The sequence below is a fragment of the Hemitrygon akajei genome, chromosome 31, assembly GCF_048418815.1.
Source record: "Hemitrygon akajei chromosome 31, sHemAka1.3, whole genome shotgun sequence".
In the NCBI taxonomy this organism is placed as follows: domain Eukaryota; kingdom Metazoa; phylum Chordata; class Chondrichthyes; order Myliobatiformes; family Dasyatidae; genus Hemitrygon; species Hemitrygon akajei.
The window spans coordinates 12,895,788-12,913,786 of NC_133154.1; the positions used below are offsets into that span (position 1 = coordinate 12,895,788).

The following is a 17,999-nucleotide window of genomic DNA, read 5'->3' on the forward strand; positions in this document are numbered from 1 at the left end:
GCACCCAACTACCATTAGAACAGTTGTATGGCAGAAGAGTTTTGTCATTTTCCCTTGGATTCTCAGCAATTCTACCATCTAAAAGCCCTTAGCTTTCTCACATTAAAAAGGTACATATGAAACAATGGCGACAAGTTACATACAATTGAAACAATTCAAAACAGCATTCCATTAAGGCATCCTCCAAACATTGCTCGCTATCGTGAAATGTAATTGTACTCATGGTTTCATAACCCACTGAAAATTCACCATGAAAAATTAGAGCCCAAATTGGTTTTCGAGGATTACATTCTGGAGGCCTGGCCATTTCTGTCGAGAACAGAAGGAAAAGGGAACAAGATTTGGGGTGAGCTACCTCTCAAGAACTGACAAGCGCATTTGAGATACCAATTCCATGTCCCAGATTTAGTCAAGAAGGTGGTTTTAACATTGTATGATGAACAGTGTATTTCACCTTTTGCCAGATTCAGCAGGAGGCAAGTTCAAGAGGAGCATCACGACAAACTCTGCGACAGAGTTGTTATAACAAATCTGGTCTTGACCAGATTCTTGTCCAAGGCAAGATGGACAGGCCCTCCAATCTTGTTCCCTTTAACAAAGGCAAGAGGCTGATCCTCAACAACTGCAACAGGAAGATGGCTTTTCTGATGTTCCTGAGTGTATTGCATTGGAGTGCTGGTGGAATGGAATTGAACGCCATGCCATGTTTAATGAAGTGGCAGTAAAACTGACTGAGTAAAGTAATCAGAAAGGCACTAATTGACACAGCAGCTCAAACTGGATGTAGCAAAGGTGAAGCAGAGAGATGCAACAGAATGGATACTCAACACCCTGCATATTTCATAGGCAGTACCAGTTGCTGAACTCATTACTTAAACTGACAGCTTGAATATCTGTCGGACCGCTTCTTGCCCATCCTTTGATGTCATTATCACCTTATTTTACTTCAGCCCTCTCAACTCCAGGAACCAATTAGAACAAAAAAAAAAGGGAATTGGGTTTCTAGCCTTCCACTGTTGTGACTCTGCCAACAGCTACAGACACCGCCTTCAACACTGGCACACACAATCTGGAAGCCAGAAAACACACTTGATCTCCTGTTCTGAGGTTATGTACATTGGAATAATCCCTGACCTTACTCCTCTCCTGGCAGGGCAGGGCATCAGGACGTTTCCATCCCATTGTAAAACCAAGATATTTCAGTACATAAAATGTTCTTCAGTACAGGGATTTGAGTGAGGCAATGAACAAGAACAGAAACCTTGCCTGGGTTCTTCACAGCTTACTTCTGCAGACCTGTTGCCACCGTTACCCAGAAGCAACCAATGAACAGCAACCCACTAGTTCTGTGAACTTTATTTTTCAATAGTCAAAACCAGCACGTACTTTCAAAGAAAATACATTCCTTAGTGCCTCAGTTTTAAGAATAAATCAATTTTCTTGGTATCAAAATTTTAATGTAATTTAAGTCTACAAATCAGTGTGCAAATGATCAATTCATTAGTTGGAGTATCGCCTCCATTACGCTTCCCCTCTCTAAGTGTGTTCAGTTTTTTCAGCTCTCATATGCCGGCACAAAACCTCCATTTTAATGGCTTCCTGTTTACCCCACACAATGTGCCCGACAATGAATACTGCATGCAACAGGCAATGGAAGTCGAACTCAAATAATGCACTGTGTTGTGAATCTGAGACCCACGAGGTCCATCACTTTATGAACAAATTATTGCTAATCAATGCTTAGAGTGTGAACTGCTCCTGTGCACGTTCATGTCAGATGCCACTCCACCAGTGACCTTACCAGAGGTCTCCGCACAGAGACTAGGTGGAAAGAAGAATTGCAAATGGCTGCAAAATGTTGGAGAACTGGCAGCAACATAAGTGATTCAGCTGACAAGTCCACCCAACTTCCCCCCCAATTACCCCCCCCACCCACCCAATCCACCCACCCCAGCTAAAGCAAGTGCAGTTTAGATTCTCAGAATACTGATAGAATACCTATTAGCCCGCACTAAAAAAAAATGCTTGCTCAACAGTGGGTTGGTACTTGGAGAAATCACATGGAGCTTTGTCACAGGGTTTCCTTAAGACAAAAATAAAAAAGATGTCCTCATCTGGTGACAAGAAACAAGTCTAAATTTCTGGAATCTGCCTGGCAGGCTAGCCGATGGTCCGTGGCAGCTTGAGGTCATTGAGCAGTGTGCACTCACGCCAGCACACTTTCCTCTACTACTCCCCTGGACTCCACATGCTGCTTTAGGAAGATTTCCATCGTACCACAGCCAAAGTGGTGAGGACTCCGAGGCCAAAGATGGCAGCAGCTTGCCAGGTGGGGGTGCCCAGCAGTGCTTCCTGTGAAAGGAAAATATGTTACATTAAACCACCTATACCAGCATCACACTGTCCACATTCTCAAGCAACCTGTAACACTGGAAAACAAAGATTTGCTTCCTGGATACTTTTGGGTGAATCTTATGGATTTTGGGCCATTGATCATGAAAAATCGCCATAAAATTTCCCTATAACCTACATTTAATTGCAAAACTTAAAATGCTAATGTAAGCTGCAAAGTATTCTACCTTGCCCGGGCAGGCTTAGGCAGGGCAGATACTGCATGGCAGGACAGGTTTTAGAATGGCTATAAATTTCCAAGAAGGATTTCGATATTTGAGACAGATGTTTTCCAGAATGACTGATGCCAAGATTAAGGAAGGCTTTTTTGTTGGTCCACAAATCAACAGGTCATCAGTAATAGGTAATTTGAAGAACTTCTAGTGGGCCTGGAGAAAACTGGACGGAAGACATTTATTAATGTTGAAAATTTTCTTGGCAACTGCAGAGCACCAAACTTTGTGCAGATGGTTGACAACATGTTTCTAGCACACAAAACCATGAAGTGGAACATGTCACTAAAGATTCATTTTCTGCATTCCCATTTAGACTTTATCCCTGCAAATCTTGGCGCAGTCAGTGACGAGCATGGGGAAAGGTTTCACCAGGACATTGTGGTCATGGGGAAACGGTATCAGGGCAACTGGAATCCATCAATGCTGGCTGATTATTGTCGGACACTTAAGCAAGAAGCCTCAGACACTGAGTACAAATGAAAATCATCAACAAAACACTTCTGGCTTAGTTGAACTACTGCAAAGCATTAGGACCGTTATGCAATTAAATGCATTATATTCAATGAAAGTTAATTCTTTGTTTCTCCAAATTCCTTTAAGATTCATGTAGTCTGAAATTATATTTGTGTTCAACTTCAAGTGGTCCATCATGAACAAAAAATTGAGGAAGCAAAAATTTCAGAAAAATTAGATGCCAGTGTAAACGAGACTAAATGATAATATGTAAATGCCAATTCATTTGCCAGCATATATGAGAAAATGCAAACAGTAGAGGAAACTCACACAGTCACTGGGAGAACAATAGTCATAACCCATGAAGGAGACAAAGAGAATAGGCAGAACCAAGAAATGAGACTCTGCCAAGGGAAGAATAGAAGCTAGAATTTAAAGCAAGTAGAATGACAAGATAATTTCTGGCTTGAAGGCATAAAGCAATACATTCTACACCTGGCACAGAATTCACACACTGAAAAACATTCTACCCTCTCTTTTAAAATCTTTTACACCCTTGCTTGATCTCTCATCCAGTTATAGCCTGAATTTCAATAGGGTGATTGTCAGCACCGAGCCATTTGCAAACTGACAAAGACAGAACTCGGGTACAGAACTAAGGCAGCTGTCCTCTCTTGCAAGGCATTGAGCACAATAGTGGGAAACCCTAGCTATTGGTGTACCAACGTGGAGCAGCGTCCACAACTTATTTACTTACTGCCTGTTATGCCACTGGCGTTTAAGGCAACAATGAAGATCCTCCATCTCTGGCGGTGTTCAGGGCTTCCTTCATCGTGTCAGTAGCTTCCTCTCAGTTTGCACTACTGTCAGTCATGCAAGTCCCAGGTGGAAACTCAGGAATACTATTGCACTCAATGTACGATTCTTCATTGCTGTTTCTGTAACAGTTTTGTTTTTACCAGTCAGGGTTTTTAGCCCTGAGCCAAATGCTCAAACCTGAGGGGCCAGTGGACCACCTACCCTTTGGTCCTCTAGGGTCTGTCCTCTACCCTTTGACCTGTTTGGCATGGGTGACCCTACCAAGAGCCAAAGCACAAAGCCCTGACTCTGGCCAACATAGCTCTCCGGGTCATTCAGGCACGCAAGCCTCCAAACCCTGCGACGAGATTGTGGTCCTCTTGGAGGATGTCTCCCCATATTTAAAGATACATCTACCTTGGAGGCAGCATAGTGAAGGCTCATTGGGCTGGGACATTTGCCATGGAAGCTGAGGGGCAAGTTGTATCTGGCAGAGGAAAATGAAAAGCTCACCAAAGCACAAGATTGTGAGGAAACCTCAATGGGCATTTCACCTGACTAGGGGGTGGGGGGAAAGGGTTAATAAAAGTCTACGGGGCACAAGCTCAAGATAACTGATTGAGTCCTTTAAGGATGAAATGAGGATCAATTTCATTTGAGAATATCTTGATTCTCTACCCCAGAGAGGTATGGATGTCAACTTAGACATACAGGCCCCAATAAATTTCATTAACTATAAAGGAATCGGGGAATAGAGCCAAAGATCTGATTAACCTCAATTATATTGAATGACAGTACAGGAGCAAGGGATTGAATGCAGCACTCCCATTTTCTCATCCCACAGGCTTATTGTGAAGAGCAGGGGAAATGTGCCCCAACCACCACTACACGATCAGTCCTTCTCTCCAGAGAAACAGATCTAGTCACACTCCAACATTGGAGGAAGCTTCCACTTTACCCTTTATCCATGCACTTTTAAAGCAAGAGGAGACAAAGTACTCACCCAACCCCCAAGGTCACGAATCCAACGGAGAATGTGCTCCTGGATGTATTCCATAGTCCAACTGATTATAGTCTGGATCATGTCTGGAATCTTCTGGCACAGGGCCTAGAAGTGACAGATTATTGATTGGACACATGCCTTAAAGGGAAATAGAATAACCAGAGACTAATGTTTCTACAATGGGGTAAAGAAGATGAAAATATATCACTGCAACAAACTGGGACACAAGTTGCAATTTTTTTTAAATAAAAGAAAACATCAACTGGTAGGTGACCGAAGAGCAATACAAACCCTTGTCCTGAGAATTAAGTAGAACACGGGTGGGAGGAGGAATTAATAGAAATTTCAAGATCTCAAAGAAACAATCTGGATGATGTCAAGATAATTTCATCAGTCAGAAGGAACAGTTAAGGCGGGTGCTGTTTAAAATGGGGCTGCATATGAATTTCTTCTATTATGGGATTCTGAAGAATTCTCTACCCTGCGGGGTTGTGGAAGCTACATCATTAGGGGTATAAAAAATGGAGATAAATAAATTTTGGAAAGACTTAAGGATGGAGAGCTTATGGGAAATTGGCACTTTGGGTTGAAATTCTAAATTGGAGAAAGGCCAGTTTTAAACGGGATCAGAAAGGATCTGCCGCACGTGGATTGCGACAGGTTATTTTCAGGCAAAGGTGTGTTTGGTGAGTGGGAAGCACTCAAAAGTGAAATGAGTGCAGAGTTTTATGTTTCTGTCAGAATACAAGGCAAGGATAACAGGGTTAGGGAAACTTGGTTTTCGAGAGAGTTGAGGAGCAGGCAAGTAGGAACAAATGAGGTACTTGAAGAACCAAGGGGTTCTACAGATTATATTAAGAGCAAAAGGATTGCAAGGGACAAAATTGGTCCTCCTGAAAATCAGAATAGTCATCTGTCCATTGAGAAGAGAGATGGGGGAGGTATTAAACAGCTGTTTTGCATCTGTATTTACTCAGGAGATGGATACAAAGTCTATGGAAGCAAGGCAAAGCAACAGTGAGGTTGTGGACTGTATACAGATTATAGAGGAGGCAAATTAACATGGATAAATTCTCAGATCCTGATAAGATGTTCCCATCGACCTTGTTGGGGGCTAGTGCAGAAATTGCAGGAACCCTAGCAAATACTTAAACATCCTTAATGTGTGAGGTGCAGGAGGTTTAGAGGATAGCTAATGTTGTTCAAGAAAATCTCTAAAAGTAACATGGAAATTGTAGACAGCTCAGCTTGACAATCATAGTGGGCAAGTTATTGGAAGGTATTCTAAGGGATGTACAGGTATTTGGATAGATAGGGATTGATTAGGGATAGTCAACATGGCTTTGGTGGTGTCTAACCAATCTCATAGTTTTGAGGAAGAACTAGGAAAGTTGAAGGCAAGGCAGTAGACATGGTCTACATAGACTTTAGTAAGGCCTTTGACAAGATCCCGCATACGAGGTTGATCGAGAAAGTTCAGGTGCTTAGCAATCAGGATGAAGAAATTGAATTAACTATTAGCTTCGTGGGAGAAGCTAGAAAGTGGTAGTAGATGGTTGCCTCTCTGACTGGAGGCCTGTGACAAGTAGTGTGCCACAGGGATCAGTGCTAGATCCATTGTCATTTATCATCTATATCAACAACCTAGATGGTAACATAGTAAAATGGAATAGCAAATTTATGGATGACACCAAGATTGAGGGCATAGTGGACAGCGAGGATAGCAATCCTAGCTTTCAGCGGGATCTGGACCAGCTGGAAAAATGGGTTAACAATGGCAGATGAAATTTAATATAGTCAGGTGTGAGGCATTACACTTTGGAAGGACAAACCAGGGTAAGACTTACACAGTGAACAGTAGGGCACTGAGGAGTGCAGTAGAACAGAGGTATGGCAATAAAGATCCATAATTCTTGAAAGCGGTATAACAGTAGACAGGGTCTTAAAAAGAACCTCTGGCACACTGGCCTTCATAAATCAAAGTATGAAAACGGGAGATGGGGTGTTATATTGAAGTTGTATTACATGTTGATGAGGCCTAATTTGAGTATTGTGTGCACTTCTGGTCACCTACCTACAGGAAAGATATCAATAAGATAGAGAAGCAACAGAGAAGCAGTTTCAGCGACAGGTTACTATCCATGCAATGCTCCTCAGACAGGATGAAGAGGTCAATACTCCCCAATGCCATTAGGCTTTACAATTCAACCGCCAGGACTTAAGAACCTTTTAAAAGCTATTATTAATGCTTTTTGAGATAGTGATTTAGATGCATATCATATTTTTTACTGAGTTAAGTATTGTATGTAATTAGTTTTGCTACAACAAGTGTATGGGACATTGGAAAAAAAGTTGAATTTCCCCATGGGGATGAATAAAGTATCTATCTATCTAAGATTGAAAGAGTGCAGAGGAAATTTACAAAGATGTTGGCAAGATTTGAGAAGCTGAGTTATAGGGAAAGGTTGAAAAGGTGAGGACTTTATTCCCTAGAGCTCAGAAGAATGAGGAGACATTTGATAGAGGCATACAAAATTATTGAGGGCTGTAGATGGTAAACAGTTTTTTCCCCACAGAGGTTTGTGTGAGACTGGAACTAGAGGCCATAGGTTAGGGGCGAAATATTTAAGAGGAACATGAGGGGGAAACGTCTTCACTCAGAGGGTGATGAGAGCGTGGAACGAGATGCCAGCACAAGTGGTGGATTTGGGTTCTACTTCAACATTTCAGGGAAATTTGGATAGGAACAGGACCCTCAAGACTCGCACCACCAGCTTCAAGAACAGTTACTACCCCTCAACCATCAGGCTCTTAACAAAAGGGGATAACTAAAGTCATTTAGGGACTCACTATATTGTTATTTCATGCTTATTATTTATTGCTATTCATTTACATCTGCATTTGCATTTTGTTTACTGTTAACAGTTCCTGACATTTATTGTTACTGTTCTATAGATTTGCTAAGTATGCCCACAGAAAAAGAATCTTAGGGCTGTATGTGGTGACACATGTACCTTGATAATAAATGTTACATTGAACTTTGATGGGAGGGTTAGCGAGAGCTATGGTCCAGGTGCAGGACAATGGAACTAGGCAAATTAATAGTTTGGCACAGACTAGATGGGCCAATAGACCTGTTTTTGCGCTGAAGTGTTCTATGACTGGGAATTAAGATCTAGCTAAATTAACAACATTCATAGTGAATGAAGGAGCCTGGTGGTCTATATTTGTGCCTTCTAGAGCAAGGGTTCCTTCTACGGACCCTTTGCTTAATGCCATTGGTCCAGGGCATAAAAAAGGTTGGGGACCCCTGATGGAAGGTCATTTGTTGCAGAGGTGGAAAGACAGGTCACAGATCCATCTAACCCAGCACTATCATCCCTATGGCACTGAGGCAGGATCTAAGCAGAATTGGACATTTGTATATCTTCTGGGTGGTAGGGTGGAGAAATGGTTCCAAAGGAGACAAGTTCTCTGCTAGCCAGTGGATCACTCTTGGGCAAGGTGTAGCACCTGCTTATTCCCCTGATCAGGGGAATATGAAGTCATGGGAGCAGGTGGTGGATAGTCGTATGAGCAGCTGGTGCACATCACAAGTCCTGGTTATGTGACTATGGACGTCAGGCAGATAATCTCTGAAGAGTATTAATAATGGCTGGGTCACTTGTAAAGACACTGCCCAGAAGGCGGCAGTAGCAAACCACTTCTGTAGAAAAACTGGCCAAGAACAATGGTCAGGAAAAGACCATGATCACCCACGTCATGTGACACAGCAGAAAAAGAACAAACAAAATTTTCTGGCTACACTTATGTTTAGTTATGGAAATGCTGGGTATGAGACTGATCTGGCCAGCAATCAGAAAATTGTCATTAACTTTTTATTTGCGGGGAAGGCAAACCCAGGCAACTACCGACATCTTGGATAACCAAAGGTACAGGAAGTGGGAGGAACAGTTCATGATGATGTGATCAAATTCCTGGGAATTACATTCAGGAGACCACAACACTACACAGAGCTGGTGAACGATGACTAATTAAGTACTAATTTAGAATTGTTGGATTATCAGAAACGGAGCAAAAGCTCTAGGGGTTAAAGGTTAAAATTTGCCTCCAGTCCCACAGCATCCTATTCTCCACAAAAATAAACGATAAATGCTAGAAACAAACTGGTTAGGGAGCAACTGTGGTGAGGAAAGCAGAGTTAAAATCTCAGGTTGATGAGAAGAGTTAGAAATCAAACATACATTAGTTGTAAAGAAGGGCAAAGGTGGGAGGAATGGAAAGAATGCCTGTGATAGCAAGGTGAGCAAGAGACAATGACAGGGGTGGTGATGGCTCCGCTGCTGGCTGAGAAAGGTTGGTGAAGACTTGTATTGTTACAGGTAATCTGTCTGGATGAGGCAAAGACAAAGAGAACACAAAAAAAAACCACAAATCACTCTCATACCCAGCATTTCCATAACTAAAAGACAGGCTTCCACTGAACTTTTCTCATGTCATTAAGCTCGAACCAATCATTGAAGAGCTGTTTATCATCAGCAAATCCAAACCATTCCCCCGCTATTACTGTTCCATGGAAAGTGCACTAGCAACTTGCATTGTGCCACAGAAGACTGCAGCCAGAAGATCAACTTTTCTTTTAGCAATGGCTATGAAATAACTTCCCATCTTTCTCTCTACTGATGCATGGAGCTATACCAGCAAACAGATTTCCAACTCTTCCATCAAACCTTCTTCAAAGGCTTTCAAAACCTCCCCTTCCAAACACTTAATCTGTCTTCACCAACATCACTCCATTTTTGAATACGTTCTGTTTCAAATTCATGTTCCCCTCCCTCAAATAGGCCCACTCTTAAAATTTGATAGATTTGCCCAAGTGTCCCTTTAAACAGGACTGATGGAGGGTCTCAGCTGAAAATGTCAACTATTTGGTCTTTTCCATAGATACAGCCGGGCCTGAGTTCCTCCAGCATCTCACGCATGTTGCTTTAGACTTCCAGCATCTGCAGATTTTCTTGTGTTTCCCATTGAACTATTTTAGACTGCAGAATTTTTTTCCTTCTCTAACTTATGGACCTGCCCTTACACAAAATTATCATTGCAGTCCCCTCATCCCTCTATACCAGGGGTTATTCATTTTGCATCACTCAAAAATTCAGATGCAAGTTAGAGACTTTCCTTTCCTTCCATAGGTAGTCCATTACTTTCTTTCCCTGGGAGCTACTACTTGATCAAGAAGTTGGTGAATGCATGGATGACATCAAGCTTTAAGTTCCTCGAGGTGAATATCACAAATGACCTGACTTGGTCTAACCAAGCAGAGTCCACTGCCAAGAAGGCCCGCCAGCACCTTTACTTCCTGAGAAAGCTGAAGAAATTTGGCCTGTCCCCTACAACCCTCACTAATTTTTATAGGTGCACTGTAGAAAGCATTCTTCTAGGGTGCATCACAACCTGGTATGGAAGTTGTCCTGTCGAAGACTGGAAGAAGCTGCAGAAGATCATGAACCTAGCCCAGCACATCACACAAACCAATCTTCCATCCTTGGATTCATTTTACACTACACGCTATCGGAGCAGTGTTGCCAGGACAATCAAGGACAAGACCCACCCAGCCAACACACTTTTTGTCCCACTTCCCTCCGGGAGAAGGTTCAGGAGCATGAAGGTTCATACGGCCAGATTTGGGAACAGCTTCTTTCCAACTGTGATAAGACTGCTGAACAGATCCTGACCTGGATCTGGGCCGTACCTTCCAAATATCCGGACCTGACTTGCACTACCTTACTTTCCCTTTTCTATTTTCCAATTATGTTTTATAATTTAAATTTGTACTTCAGGGAGCACGAAGTGCAGAAACAAATATCACTGTAATGATTGTACGTTCTAGTATCAATTATTTGGTGACAATAAAGTAAAGTAAGGTTATCTACCAATGCAGCAATCTCACTGCCAATAGCAGAACAATCGACATTCAAGTTAACAGGCACGTTGCTCACACGCACAGTAAACATTCATACCTTCACAACAAGCTTGCAGGCAAAGTAAAAGAGTGTCACCACTCTCCCCCAGTTGATGACTCCGTCAGCAAACTGTTCCTTGGCTACTTTGATAAATGTCTCCTTTGGACACTTGGCACCAATATCATCGATCATCCTGTGTGCAGGAGGAAGTGAAAATTACTTGCTTTACTTGTATTACCTTTACACTTAACAAGGATTCAGGGTGTAGCAAGAATTGAAATTAGGAAATGCACAAGGAATGATCAGGAGATAAGTTGGACAATCAGATCATAGGCACCTCATCACATGGTGCCAGACAATCCAGGTACTGATGTTTACACCAAAGCTGGTTTTCAGTTGACAGGTTGATGGTGTCAATGTGTGCCAGATTGCCATTAAAAATAAATAAATAGGACAGGAAAGGAATGGAGGGTTATGGGCTGATTGCAGGTCAGTGGGACTAGATGAGAGTAAGCGTTTGGCACCGACTAGAAGGGCTGAGATGGCCTGTTTCCGTGCTGTAATTGTTATATGGTTATAAGTTTGTTGTGGGCCAGTGAATAAAGCATTCCTGGACTTTCACACCAAACCACTCCCAACTGATCACTTTCCCCAAGTGTTTTGTAATGGAAAGACAGGTAATGAGAGTAAGGATGACTAGTGGGTCAGGCTTGGGGAGAAGCAAACCCAAACTGGCCAATGGTGAGATGAAGCATCCAGCAGTAACAGAGCTGAGGACCCCATCTTTGGGCAGGAACACCTCACCTTTGCAATTCCATGTTGTTATCCAGCTCGTCCCCAATCTGTCTCAGGCAGACGGCAAGGCGTTTCACATCAGGATTACGCAGTTCCTCCTCTCGACCACCAAGCTCAGCTACAGTTAAATGCACCTCACAACCATCAACTCCTCTATTTGCTCGATCCACGATGAATCTGAAATTTCAATACCTCATTACTTTCTCAGAAGCAATAAAACAGGAGGAACCTACTGTTCCTCCACCTTCTTTAGTATTAATTACCTCACTTTCCCCGTTCAGCTAATTGTGCAGTGCCTCGGATCCCACAGTTCTTGTTGATTGGTCAAGGGTTCCCTTACCCTGCACGTCACAGATCTATACTGAACCACACAACATCCATTCTCTTTGCATATGTTCATCAGAATCAGGTTTGATATCACCGGCATAGAACAGAGAAATCTACAGCACAATACAGGTCCTTCTGCCCACAATGTTATGCCGACCATGTAACGTTCTCTAGAAACTGCCGAGAGATACCCTACCACATAGCCCTCTATTTTCTAAGCTCCATGTACCTATCCAAGTGTCTCTTAAAAGACCCTATCGTATCCACCTCCACCACCGCTGCCAGCAGTACACCCACCACTGGTTGTGTCACAAAATTTGTTAACTTTATGGCAGTGGTACAATGAACTACACAACAAATAGAGTAAAAAAAATCTGAACTACATTAAAGTTTATTAAATACTTAAATTAAAATGAGACCAATAAAAAGTAGTAAGGCAGTGATCATGGGTTCAGTGTCCATTCAGAAATCGGACGGCAGAGGGGAAGACGCTGTTCCTGAATCATTGAGTGTGTGTCTTCAGGCTTCTGTACCTCTTTCCTGATGGTAGCAATGAGAAGAGGGCGAGTCCTGGGTGGTGGGGGTCCTTAATGATGGCCACTGCCTTCCAAAGGTACCGCTCCTCGCAGACATCTTGGGGACTACGGAGACTGGTATCCATGGTGGAGCTGACTAATTTCACAAGTTTCTGTATTTTGATCTTGTGCAGTAGTATCCCCATACCAGGCAGTCAGAATGCTCCCCATTGTACACTTATAGGTGTCTTTGTTGACAAACTAAATCTCCTCAAACTCCTAATGAAATATAACCGCTGTCTTGCTTTCATTATAGCTACATCAATATGTCTCATGCAGGTTAGGCCCTCAGAGATATTGACAACCAGCAACTTGAAATTGTCACTCTCTCCACCCCTGACAAATACAGCCAAGTTGTTATGCATATGGGACATTGGAAAAAAAGTTGAATTTCCCCATGGGGATGAATAAAGTATCTATCTATCTATTTCCAGGACCTTCCATTCTCATTATTCTGTACAGATGCCCCTCAATGCTTTCTAACCAGCAAATCAGACACCTCCTGCAGGTGATGCCAGATATTCCATAGATCTTTTACCCATGGAGAAACAGTTCCTAACATGGCCCAAAACTGGGAATTTGCACCATGCATCTGAGCACAAAGACACAGCAATTCTGACCTTGCAGTGACTGTTATGAAGCAATCAAAAAAAAAATCTGACACTTACTCACGTAAAAGTGTTCCCCCTGTATGCATAATTTGCTCACTAATTTGATCTATAAAAAAAGAGAAACAAAGTTAGATCGCCTTGTTTGAATATAGTCACCTATAAATACAGAGGCCCAGCTGCAGGATATCACACACTGTCGGTCACTGTTAATATACAGCACAACTTTCACTCCCAACACGTGAAAGAACTCGACAGAAATAAAAACCATTAAACTAAGGAAAAGACGTTCTATATTTTGAAAAATTCAATTAGGTAGGAAAAGGACCGACAGCAAATTAGGGGATGGAACAAAATAAAGTTTGAGACGGGAAACAGCAAGTTCCATTTCGCTCTTTTACACCTTCTCTAAACAAATCGGCTGCTATCAAAAGCTTTCACTGTCTTCTCTCAGTGGCATCATGCTGTATTGTATTTATGTTTAGAGTGATACAGAGTGAAGCCACGCCACCCAGCAACTCCAACCTAATCGTAGACAATTTACAATGAACAATTAACCTGTCCACATGTCTATGGACTATGGGAAGAAACCAGAATGCCCGGGGAAAATCCACACATTCCACAGGGAGGATGCGCAGACAATCCATTCAGAACGGTGGCAGAACAGAACCTGGAAATGCCCTAAACTGTAATAGTGTTGCACTTAACTCCTACACTACCATGGTGCCCAACTTTGACAACCCCAGACCCTCTTCTCTACAACTTAAAACTTACTTACAATTTAAAAAAAATTATTCTAAATAAAGGTCATAAAAAAAAATCAGTTTTCTTCCTCTACAGGTGCTGCCCGTGCCGCTGAGCATTTCCAGTCAGTCACGTGCAGTGTTTTGGGCTGAGACTCTTCAGCAGGTCCTCCATAGATGCTGCCTGCCTTGCTTGAATTCCTCCAGCATATTTATTTACGGTAATCGAGATACAGTGCCGAACAAGCCTTTCGCGCTATGCCGCCTAGCAGCCCCCGGATATAATCCCAGCCTAATCATGGGACAACTTGCGATGACCAATGAACCTACCAACTGGAAACAGGAGCACTCAATAAACCCATGTGGTGACAATGCAAACATTAAAAACTCCTCAGACAGCAGCAGGAATTAAGTGGGTCTAGGAAGGGAACCAGTAGTGTTCAGGCAGCTATAGGCAACCAGCAGTCTGATGAAAGTGGAAGAATATTACGTAGTTTCTTCTGACCTCTGCCTCCAGTCTATTTTGTGCAACCTATCACCAGCAGACATGCTGTTCAGCTATCTAGATCCAAAACTTAGTAAAAGCCTCTCACCCATTCAAGAGATTACTCTAAACAGACTTCCACAAAAACCTCTTTCCAGCCTGATGCAAAGTCTCCACCTTTAGCTTGTCAGCTTTTTGAAATTGTGCTTTGAGTCAAATGTCCCATGGATCATCCAATGTAGGCTTTGTATTAAACACAGCTTGTTGAGATAAGGTGCAATTACTTTGCACTATTGCTGTATTAGCTAACTGCACTAGGAAGCACTTACTGAAAGCACACACCCACAGGGAATAGCAGAACAGTGATCAGTGCCTGAAGCAGTTTAATCTTGCTTTGTCAAAGAAAACCTTCAGCCTTATTTTACTGCTGCAGGTATTGTAACACGAAGAGCTAAATAAAGCCATGGACACACAACAGCAAGATTAAAAGTGAGAATGGGTGTGTGGTTCCAGGAACTGTTAGTTCCCTCCCACCACTCCCCCTCAGAGTAGCAATCAGTTTGTGATAGGAAATCAAGCCACATAAAGATTAGCTTTGCACATGTGTGCAGCAAAACGTGAAGTGAAATGCACAATTGTGTCAGATCAGTGAAAGATTGTGCTGGACAGCCCACAATTGTCACCATACCTCCAGTGCCAACACAGCAAGCTCAAACCTCACCAACCTAACCACGACGTGGGGAAGGAATTGGAGCACCTGATCTTATACTGCATGACAAAGCTAACTGCTATGCGCCTGGCAGAACCCAAGGTAGAGGTTCAGGACATAAACCAAGAATAGAGCAGATTTGCAGATGCACAGTGACACCAAATTGCAGCTTCAGAGGGAACTCTTGTCCTTAATCTACTACATGACATGCATTCAACCCCAAACAGAAAAGCAATTTCTTCACCAGACAAAAGCATATAAAGGTTCACCAACAGATGTTAAACATTAATTTTAAATCACAGTGGCAACAGCACAGACCAACCTGACACAAGTACTAACACCGACATTGTTGCCATATTTGTAAGAGCTACCTGATCAGTTGAGGACATTCTTAAATATAATGTTCAGCACAAACTGACCAATGAGCGAGCATTTTGCTGAGGTTTGCTGATGCCTTCAGATTAACTGCACAGAATTTATTTGCACAATTTTATTCACAGTGAAAGATTGGGGAGCAAGGGTGTGATAAGTCACTGTCAGTGTTTTATTGAACTTGAACATAACACAGAATGTACTTACTTTCATTTCCAGTAAACTAACGCCAATTAACTTATCCAGTTAAATATTGTGAACACAAAGGTCCCAAAATGAGACATGATCATCCAGTCCAGCAACAAATCAGGGAAAACAACCAAGCTAACATCAATTCACCAAGGTCAGTGAACACCAGTCAAGTTCAATACTTTGAATATGTTGCATTGGTCTTCATTAGTTGGTGGACTGAGATCAAGAGCAGACAGGTAATATTGCAACTCTCTGACTGGACCAAATTTGTGTTCAGTTGTTTCAGGAAAGATGCAGAAGTGATTTATCAGGATGCTGCCTGGATTGGAGAACATGCCTTATGAGGAAAGGTTGAACAAGCTGGGCTTTACTCTTTGGAGCAAAGGAGGACAAGAGGTGTCTTGATGGAAGTGAATAAGAAGCATTGACAGAGTGGACAGCAGTGCCTTATGCCTGGGGCAAGAATGGCTAATATGCAAGCTCATACTTTTAGGGTGATTGGAGGAAAGTATAGGGGAAAGGGGTGGGGGAAAAGAGGGAAAAAAAGTCATTATTTTTCCTTTTACCCAGAACACAGTAAATTGTCGGGGTGGTGGTAGAGACAAATACATCAGGGAGGTTTTAAGAAACTCTTGGATCGTTATATGGATGAAATAAATATGGAAGGCTATATAGGAGGGAAGGTTTAGGTTGAAGGTAGGTTGGTCAGAAGGTCAGCTTATCATGGTCTAAGGGGCCTATATTGTACCATACTGTGCTATGGTCGAAAACAGCTGGAGTTCAAGACACAAACACAAGCTGTGAACACTGGCAAGTCCAGGACGAAGTATAAACTATATTAAACCACAATTATTACAAATCTAAGAGTTAAGTTTACAAAAACTGTACTGTATCTCCCAGTAAACACAGCTGAAAAGAACAAACAGCGTCAGCACAGCTGACACAATCAAAATGAATTAGATTTCAAGTGCAATGATGTCCAAAGAATGTTGAATACGAAACCAGTCATTTTAACAAAAGGAAGTGAGAAGCACAACTCCCTGTGAAGTATAAACAGGTCAAAAGCTCCCTCAGCCTCGGGAAAAAAAGCAAAACAGCCCTGACTGTCCATTAGCAACCCACGATGCAACATCAATATTAGATCTTGGCCCCTTTATCCTGATTAAGGAGCCGGGAAATTGGACTTTAACAACCAACACGGCAAGAAGATAGCGCCTCCATCTCCCCAGCAGCTAAAGGACAACAGGCATCACTTCCGAACTCAAGGAACCTGCCCGCAAGGAGTATATGCACAAAGCCCAGCCGCAAGCTGACAGCCAACATCCAAGCAAAGAAAACAAGGCCTACAAACAAGTACCCCCACCCCCCAGCTTCTAAAAGTGGCAAACCAGGCTAACCTGGAGCAGACCTCCCACCGCCCGCCAACTTCTTCAGCAGTGCAAAGGAGACTAACCTCTCCTTTCTCTACAAAACCCTGGGCAACGGAACAGACCTCACTCTGCTACCCAGCCTGTATCCATGGAATGCGACCTGCCGAGGATTCCCAGCATTTATTTTTAAACTTCAAGTTTCCTGCGTTCAGATAAAACGGCGAGCTCACCATATCTAAGGAACAGAATAGGCCTCTCCACCCACGCCCCAAGCAACGGCTTAGGCCTCTTTCACCACCCACCTCAGCCTCAGTAACGGGATGGGCCTCCCCCTCCGAGCGGAGGGGAGAGGCCGCCCCCAACGCACCCGGCAATCGCAAGAGGCCTCCCCGGGAGCCGGGCACGCTCGGATTGCTCCTCACCCATTGACCGCTGCGTTGGCACCCGCCCGGGCGCGGTCCTGCTACTCGGTGTCTGTCTCCGACTCTCGGCATCGCCGCAGCCACAATCACCGGCGCCGACTTCCGCCATGGCGCACACAGCCGCCACCCGAAGCTCCGCAGCCCGGCGCTCCCAGGGTTGCTAAGGCGCAACGCGCATGCGTGAACCCGCCCACCGCCGTGATTAATATTCATAAGGCGCGCGGTCCTCCGCCGAACGTCCAATCGGAACGTTTCACTTGACTGAAGAAGACTTCAGACTTTAGTCTTCAAATTCTGGACCAGCCCAAAAAGGGAGTAGTCCTGTCCGGATCAATATATGATAAATGATATTTTTTTTTGTCCAGAGTTGATCCTGACTCTTCCAAAAACTTGTATGCTGCTGATGGGGCCTGTATGGAAAAAAAGGGCAGTAATCTAAATTTTGTAAATGATAAGGTTAAGGCTGCTCACTCCATTTTTCCACTTCCTGCACGGGGCGGGGTGGGGGGGTTAAGTTTGCAGCAGCAGCAAAAAAAAACTCCCGTTTATTAATTTTAG

General features: G+C 43.1%; 1 protein-coding gene across 1 annotated transcript; it reads right to left on the reverse strand.

The window, feature by feature from the left end:
• Positions 1-1,955: 1,955 nt before the first annotated feature.
• Positions 1,956-17,602, reverse strand: LOC140719491 (apoptosis regulator BAX-like). Its single transcript, XM_073034201.1, has 6 exons — positions 17,442-17,602; positions 13,210-13,258; positions 11,649-11,816; positions 10,902-11,037; positions 4,882-4,986; positions 1,956-2,352 (listed from the first exon to the last, which is right to left on the reverse strand). The coding sequence occupies exons 1-6, from the start codon at positions 17,548-17,550 to the stop codon at positions 2,257-2,259; spliced, it is 663 nt and encodes a 220-aa protein (XP_072890302.1). The 5' UTR covers positions 17,551-17,602; the 3' UTR covers positions 1,956-2,256.
• Between the last annotated feature and the right edge of the window lie 397 nt (positions 17,603-17,999).

What these genes read in the sequence shown, in the direction of transcription:
- LOC140719491 (XM_073034201.1), bottom strand. Translation starts at nt 17,550, where the DNA reads ATGGCGGAAGTCGGCGCCGGTGATTGTGGCTGCGGCGATGCCGAGAGT. An exon ending in AACAACATGGAATTGCAAAG is followed by an intron (nt 11,038 to 11,648) that starts GTGAGGTGTTCC and finishes TCCTGCACACAG; the next exon opens with GATGATCGATGATATTGGTG. An exon ending in CCTGCAAGCTTGTTGTGAAG is followed by an intron (nt 4,987 to 10,901) that starts GTATGAATGTTT and finishes TGTCACTTCTAG; the next exon opens with GCCCTGTGCCAGAAGATTCC.